The sequence below is a fragment of the Fomitopsis serialis genome (assembly GCF_022376445.1).
Source record: "Fomitopsis serialis strain Sig1Antser10 chromosome Unknown B0H18scaffold_10, whole genome shotgun sequence".
Taxonomy (NCBI): Eukaryota; Fungi; Basidiomycota; class Agaricomycetes; order Polyporales; family Fomitopsidaceae; genus Fomitopsis; species Fomitopsis serialis.
In genome coordinates this window covers 602,262-609,971 of record NW_025954970.1, presented here as the reverse complement: position 1 = coordinate 609,971, position 7,710 = coordinate 602,262, and the positions used below count along the sequence as shown (strand labels likewise).

At 58.3% G+C, this 7,710-nt stretch overlaps 1 protein-coding gene across 1 annotated transcript; it reads right to left on the bottom strand.

Moving 5' to 3' along the window:
- Window positions 1-3,417: 3,417 nt before the first annotated feature.
- Window positions 3,418-7,481, bottom strand: B0H18DRAFT_952331 (uncharacterized protein; the record flags this gene model as incomplete). The annotated part of the gene is given in 14 exon segments (XM_048042096.1): window positions 3,418-3,557; window positions 3,577-3,687; window positions 3,770-3,859; window positions 4,031-4,142; window positions 4,197-4,537; window positions 4,567-4,573; window positions 4,624-4,773; window positions 4,836-5,681; window positions 5,711-5,719; window positions 5,746-5,901; window positions 6,109-6,498; window positions 6,922-6,996; window positions 7,154-7,196; window positions 7,315-7,481. The coding sequence occupies 14 exon segments, from the start codon at window positions 7,479-7,481 to the stop codon at window positions 3,418-3,420; spliced, it is 2,637 nt and encodes an 878-aa protein (XP_047897486.1).
- Window positions 7,482-7,710: the final 229 nt, after the last annotated feature.

Genomic DNA, 7,710 nt, shown 5'->3' with positions numbered 1-7,710 from the left:
TGGTGAGAGTTTATCTAAGGATGGTATGAGTGATCGTGCGAGATTTGTGAGAACAATACGAACGCACCGCTATCGAAGACCTCCGCCAACCACCACGCCCGCTCGTGCATGTACGCATGCGCATTCTCCACGTCCTGTTCACGTTGCTTGAGTTCGGCCCTCCACGCCTCCGACGTCTTGAACGAGGCCTTCCAATCGTCCACGCGCTTCTCCGTGCGCACGATCGCATTCTCACCGTCCTGGTGCCAGTCGGCAGACGCGTGCAGGCGATGCAGCCCGGCGATCACGTCAAGCACGACCTTCGATTTCTCGTCCTCAATCGCCTGGGCTGCAAGCTGCAGCTTCGGCGTCTTCGAGCCCTTGTGACCGGATACGATGAACGACTCGGGGCTGACCGATCCACCGGGTACGGCGAGCAGAAGCGCGTTCTCTTTGAGTACGTTGCGAGGCTCGTGCTTCAGGTCTTTCACGATACCCTCGCGGTGGTGAGCATCGAGCGGACGCGGGTTCCAACGTTGGTACAAATAGTCGACCTGCATTGCTCTCATAAGCCAGGGCGATGCCGGCACGAGCGTGAAGCCGAGGCATGCTTCCGCCGCCTCTGCAAGAAGCTCAGCCTCCCGATCCTGTTCAGCGCCCTGACCGGCCGTCATGGGCATTGGGATCCCCCCGATCACGTCCAAGTCCGGTTGAATCTACATTGACAACTGTCAGTGTCGATCGGCCACTGATTTGATAATGGTACGTACCTCTTCATACTGCAGCGACTGATCCGAAGGGCCAGGCGACCGAGATGAGCCACGGTCAGACATGGCACAGCACAGATGACAAGCAGAGTGAGATGAAGAGCGTAGAGATGTGCGCGAACGCGCGAACGATCTGTGGGCGTATGTTTAACAAGGTAAGTGTGCCCCGAACGCATGGCTACGGATACGTCCGAAGCACATGATCGTGTGACATTACCCGCACTCGCGCAGCCAGCGCGAGTGCGGGTAAAGATACCGATTAAGATCAATGGATCCGGTCTCTCGATGCTACCGGTCTATCGTTATTTACCTGCACTCGCGCCGGCGACGTGAGTGCGGGTAACGGTACATCAAATCGTACTACAACTACCCGCACTCGCGTCGCCGGCGCGAGTGCGGGTACTGTTCGTGTGATTCTATTGTTATTTACCCGCACTCGCGCTGGCGACACGAGTGCGGGTAGCGTGTCACATAATTAGTGTGTCGTTACCCGCATTGGCGCCGTCGGCGCAAGTGCGGGTAAATGACTGATTCGTAAGCTTCTTTACCCGCACTCGTGCCGGCAGCGCGAAAGGGGGTAAAATACCCCTACAAAATGGGTATTCGGTAGTAAGTGTATGAGTGACGCATGAATCATTGACGTAGCTATATTATTACTGTACTGTGTTAGTGTGTTGTGTAGAGTAATGATCCGTCTATTCACCCGCATCTGCGCTGTAGCGCGAGTGCGGGTAACAGTCTCGGACAGTGGTCGTTTACCCGCAATGGCGCATGTAGCGCGAGTGCGGGTAAGGAAACAGGAAATTGTTGGGTGTTCTCCATGCGCAGAGGTCCAGTTTTTTGTGAAAATCTGCCCCTGACCCCTCCCTGACCCCGAATATTGGTCGAAAATCCCCTATAATTCCATGGTACGACGGACTCGCTCACGGTAGTGCATTGCAGGGGTTCGGGTAACCCGCGAGGGTCGCGGGTAGGGGTACTCGCGGGTAGGGGTCCGGGTAGCGATTTCCGTACCCGCATACCCGCCCTGCAGTCGTGCGGGTATTGCCAAAAGCGGCAACCCTGCGAGCGCCCAAACTCGCGGGGATGCCCCGGTCTGCCCCTCTCGAGTCTCCTTCCACCAGGTCGACTCGCCCGCGCCCACGGTCTCAGCCTCAGCAACACGACGCACACGCGCACGGCGAACACCCGCAAAGACCGCGCGTGCGAACGCAGCCGACGAAGCCACCGCGAGCCCGGGCGCAGCGACCAACGGACGGCAGGCCTGGGCGACGAGTGGACCGCGGGCAGGGGTGGGTGACTGGCGGGGATGGGCGAGAGTGAGGGCGAGAGTGAGGGCGAGGGCAAGGTGAGTCCAGGTACACGCGCGCGAGCTTACTCACGGCAGGCGCAGGACGCGGTGACGTGCAACGCGACACGCACGACGACCGCGGGCACGCAGGGCCAATGCCCTGCGTGTAGGCACGGCGACGAACAAGCGGCGGGCGGACGGGCGGACGAGCGGGCGTGCAGCAACACACGTCGACCGCGAGCGCGCTGGGCAAATGCTAAGCACGCAAACACGACCGACGAACACGGGCGTACGAGCGGACGGACGGGCGGACGAGCGGGCGGCGGGCAGACAAGCGGGCGGGCGGGCAGACAAGCGGACGAGCGGGCGGGCGGGCGGGCACGGCGCGGACCAACACCACACGCCGCACGCCGCACGTCCACCACGAGCGTGCTGGGCGAATGCCCAGTACGCAGACGCGGCCGACGAACGCGCGCACGAGCTATCTGGAAGGCCAACAAGCGGGAGAACAGGAGGGGTGGACGGGTGGACGGTAGACGAGTGGAAGGACAGGCAGGCGGAGGACAGGTGCAGGTGCGTCGGCGCGTCGTCGTGCAGCACGACACGCACGGCAACCACGAGCGCGCTGGGCGAATGCCCAGCACGCAGACGTGGCCGTCGAACGCATGCGCAGGCAGGCAGGTAGGTGGGCCAACGGGCGCACAGGCTCCGAGTCGCAAGCGGGACGGCGAGCGGACAACCAGACGACCGGGCGACCAGACGACTGGGTGACCAGACGACCAGACGACCGGGTGACTGGACGACCGGAGGACCGGATGACCGGACGAGCTCGCGGGTGGATGGGCACGCGAAGGACGGCGAGGGTGCGGGTGAGCAGACGGACCAGCCGGCACATCGACAGGCGACGACACGCGCGGCAACCGCGAGTGCAGGCGGGAGAACGAGCAGGCGGGAGAACGAGCAGGCGGGAGAACGAGCAGGCAAGCACGGACGATGACAGGGCGCGGACCAACACCACACGCACACCGACCGCGAGCGCGCTGGGCTAATGCCCAGCACGCAGACACGGCCAATGAACAGGCGGGCACGCGAAGGACGGGCGAGCGGGGACACCGATAAGCAGGCGGGGAGGGTGCGCAGACGGGAGCAAGCGGATGCTCTCGTCTGCGGGTGAAGCACTGGCGGGGACACACGAGCAGATGGAACGCGCGAGTGCGAGCGGGGAGGACGCCGAGCGGGGAGGATGGCGGGTGGGGAGGAAAGCGAGGACACGGGTGGGGAGGAAAGCGAGGACAACGGGTACATCAGTACCCCATCTCGTTGCCCACACGCTCGCTCACTCGCCCGCCCGCCTGCACACCCTCTTGCCCACTCCCTTACTCACCCACCCATCTGCTCGCGCACCCGCTCATGGACCCGCAGACCCGCGGTACCCGCACGTGACCCGTACCCGTTGTGCGGGTACGGTACCCGGGCGGGTACGGGTACGGGTAAGCCCCCGGACACCCGGGGGTTTACCCCTGCAATTCACTAGCTCACGGCGGTGTCCCTCAACAGGAATTATCCTCGCCTTCACGTTCTGTAGCACCCGTGCAATGGCAGCCGCACTGGGAGGCTCCTCAGTAGACGGCGCATCAAAGTCGTAGAGTCCTGCAACGCGTACGTTCATGCACGCCACATTCTCCGATCGCACCAAATCCAAAGGATGAGACCAGCAATAATAATGACGCACCTGGCTTGCCTGGCTCCAACACCGTAAACGTTCCCGATGAACCCGTCATCTTACGTGGCTGAAATCCGGAAGACTTGTCTCGAGGTCCCGCTGTAGTAACAACGGAGTCAGTAATGGGCAGAAAGCGCCACCAGAGGCATCGTGCGCAGTGTAAGTAATGTCGGAGAATCGGATCGCACAAAATGTATGAAAGGTGACACATCGTTCGCAAACGATACACGTAACGTGAAGCCCATGAGCACTCAGCGGAATGGTACTCACCTGCCGACGTGTTCTCACGTCGTGGAGGCGTCACTGGGAGATCGGCCTGGGGCTGTGGCTTTGTCGGACGGGTCTCGACATGACGGGGTGCCTGTGGCGCATTCGCCGGTGTCTGGTATGCAGTCCGTCAGTGGAGCTGCCAATAGTGTAGAGGGAAATCGCTCACCTCTAGTACTTCAACATGCTCACTGTCTGGGATGCTCATGATTTCATCGTCGTCTGGAGTGGGTATGAAGGTCTGCGTCGCAAGTGCGTTGTCGAAGGTGTCGTCGACCTCTGGATCCAGTTCATAGGGAGCGTCCTCGTCACTGTCCAAGATGATGGCACGCGACTTGGGAGGCCCCGACTTGCGCTTTCCCTTCATCGGCTCAGGCTTCGAGTTGTCGCCACTGGGCTTAGCGTCGGACTTGGATCCCTGCGCTGGTGCGACAGTAGGCTTTGTCGCGGACTTCTCCTCTCTCTTGCTAGTCGATCCTGACGCCTCCGACTTCTTTTGGCCTTTGCTTTCTCCTCCTCGTCATCGATCACTAGCACACCATGAAGCTACACCTGAAATGAGCCAGACGGTCGTCACGAGAATGAGGAAGGCTTACTCTGAATATAGGCCCGACGCTTTTTCTGTGGGTGTGAACCTCCGACACGAGCGATGGCATCTCGTAATCTACCGTTGTTCTGTCGAAGGGCAAACTCTCTGATTCTCCTTCCTTCCAGAGACGTCGTCTGGTGCATGTCTGAATGGCTGCCTGTCGACCGACGAAGAGTACGTCGTCATCATATCATTGTGAGGGGACGTGTCGTGGCGCACCTGTACTATTGCATCCATAGCTAACGACCACTCCCTCGACAGCGGTGCAGTCCGCTTTGGGTTCCCAGTATCCGGTACACGATACTTTCCAAGGGGGCTGGCCTCGAGCGTGGCAACCAGGTCGCACAGCTGCTTTCGCTCCAGCTGCATGCTGGACGCTACCTGCAGCAATCCGACTTTCTCCACGATGTCCTCGATGGTCACGCTATGCCAGATCTCCTCATTCATTACGAAGTCGTCAGGCTCCGTGGGCTGGTCCCAGAACGCAAAATAGGTCCCCATAGTCGCAAACGGATCGTCGTCGTCGTCAGGCTGTCCGACGTGGCTGTAGATATTCATCGCCTCTCGCAAGAGAAACCGTAGATTGCTGGGCAAGATGCCCAAGACTTTGCTCGTGCGATAGGTGCGAATGATGGAATCCTCAACAACCGCCGCAGCGTACAGCCACTCGTAGCTCCTGACTTCCTTCATGCTAGTTGCCGTTCGGAGGATGTCTCTAGAGGTGCCACTGCGAATGAGTCGGTATCCCAAAGGATTGGCTGGATACTCCGTCGGATACCCATTCCTCGGGAGGGGCTTAACCCCGACCTTGAGTAGCAACGCATTATGATGAGTTGTGATTGAGTACAGCCCACCCATGCCGTTCCAGAACCTCAGCGCCGCCGGATTAACGACAACAGAGTCGGATTTAGGCAGAATGAGCTGTTTGTTCTTATACACAGCCCCCGACGCGACGATCGCCTTGAGCGCCTGCTTGTTTGTCGGCCTATGGATGGTGATGTCCGACATGCTGTGCTCGAGGTCAGGCATGAGGTGCGCCTTTCCCAATATGAATACGTCGGCAATCTAGAAAGACCAAAGACGTGAGCGCTTACATTGTCATACTGCGTTATGGATGTGGATGACATACCCTATCCAGGATAGTATGATGCTGGGCTGCGTTCAATTCTTCCGCCCTCCATCTGTTCGCAGCAATGAAGATGGCATTGGTCGCGTCGTTGAAGTCTTGCGTTGCGGCGTTCGAGCCGCGGTAGTACCAATGGAGCCCCTCGAACCAACCAGCAACCTGCGACACAGGCAGCGCATCAGCATTCCGTCGGGACAACACATCGTGAATTAAAGTCAGGCCAGACAGCGGCGAGGCGCTGGGCCGGCATCGTTCGCGAACGATACGAGCAAAGCTTCCGATAATATGTCGGGAGGTACACATCGATCGCAAACGATGCCGCAGTCCGCGAGGGAGTCGGTGTGACATATCCGGTGAGCGACATACCTCTTTGAAAGCCAAAGGTGTCTGGCTGAATGCCCTGTGGAGGTCCCGGAAGACGCTGATCGTGAGGAATGGTAAGGGCTTCAAGTTTCCGCCGTCATCGCGTTCCAACAAACTGTAGAGCACCCGAGAGAGCAGCTGGTCGTAGTTTCGAGTCACTATGGAAAGCCTGCGCTGCTCCTTGGGCACTCGATAGGACTTGGTTAACTCGGCGTCCTCGACGGGGAAGTGTTCGCGGAGGAGGGCCACAACGGCGATGCGGTAGGTGGCGAGTGCGGAACAATACTCGGGCATGTCGATTCCAAGCATCATAAACATGTTGTCGACACCTCGGAACGCGTCTACATACGCATCGTCGAGGGCTTCCATGATCGCGTCGTCGTGGAATATGCCCTGGAATGAGCCCATTCAGTGGAAAACCTCGCTGTTAACGGTACAGCCGGAGTGCATTTCGACCGTTGCAAACGGTAGAGCCGCCTCCGGCCGGAGTAGTCCGGGTCTACCATTAGCAACAATGCACCGCTTGCAACAGGCCGGCCGGGCTTTCGGCCGGGGTAATGTACCTGTTGTAAACAGTCCGGCTGAATAGGCAACAGTCCGGCCGGACCCATACAACATCACTGCAAACAGGCCGGGTGGAGGGCAGGGTTAGCACATGCAACAGAGCGGCCGGCCGGTCCACGTTGCAAACAGAGCGGCCGGACTCAGGCCCCACCACTTCAAATGTTCCGGCCAGGATAAAATCCCTTCATTGCAAGCGGACCGGCCGGAGTGAAGTCTATCTGGTCCAGAATGGGTTGGCCAGCCTAAACAAACTGACTCCACGAACAGGCCGGCCGGGCAGGAGTTGTCCTGCTTCAAACGGTCCGGCCGGTCACAGCCCCCTGGGGGCTATTGAAATACTATATGTATTGTGCACCTATGGGGTATACCATCATTAGTAGATCACAGCATAATTTTCCCATGACTTAGGGATGCCTAGTGAAGCTGCAAAACACAAAACAGCCCCACTGGCTGGCCAAATTAACTGGCCAGAGATTTCACTCACCCAGGTTTTTGCTTTACTGGCCATAAAATTAGCCAGGTTGTCCCTACAGGGCCAAATCAATAGGCCGGACATTTCAAAACATTGGCCGGGCATTTTAGTTCATTGGCCGAAGCTTTTAATTCACTGGCCGAAGCTTTTACTTCATTGGCCGAAGCTTTCACTTCATTGGCCGAAGCTTTTCTTCACCGGCCGAAGCTTTGGATTGACCGGCCGAAGCTTCTACTTCACCGGCCGAAGCTTCTACTTCACCGGCCGGCGAAAACAGCCCGGTGCTTGGCAAAAAATGGCCGGCCGGTGGGCAAAAATGGCCGGCCTGTTGAATGACCATATGTGGAAATGTGGTATTGTCTGGAAGCCCTTCATTCATAGAGTCTAGTATTGATTTCCTAGTGTCCAAAGGTACATAGTTAGGCCAGGATATGCGAGACAAGATTTACTCACAGGCTTCTTTGCAAAACATGTTATTCAACTGCTGAAGCCAATATTCTTTGCCCACACTGTTTGACTATCTAGAATGTGTTATTTCAATGCATAGAGTAGATTCCCAAAAGGAATAG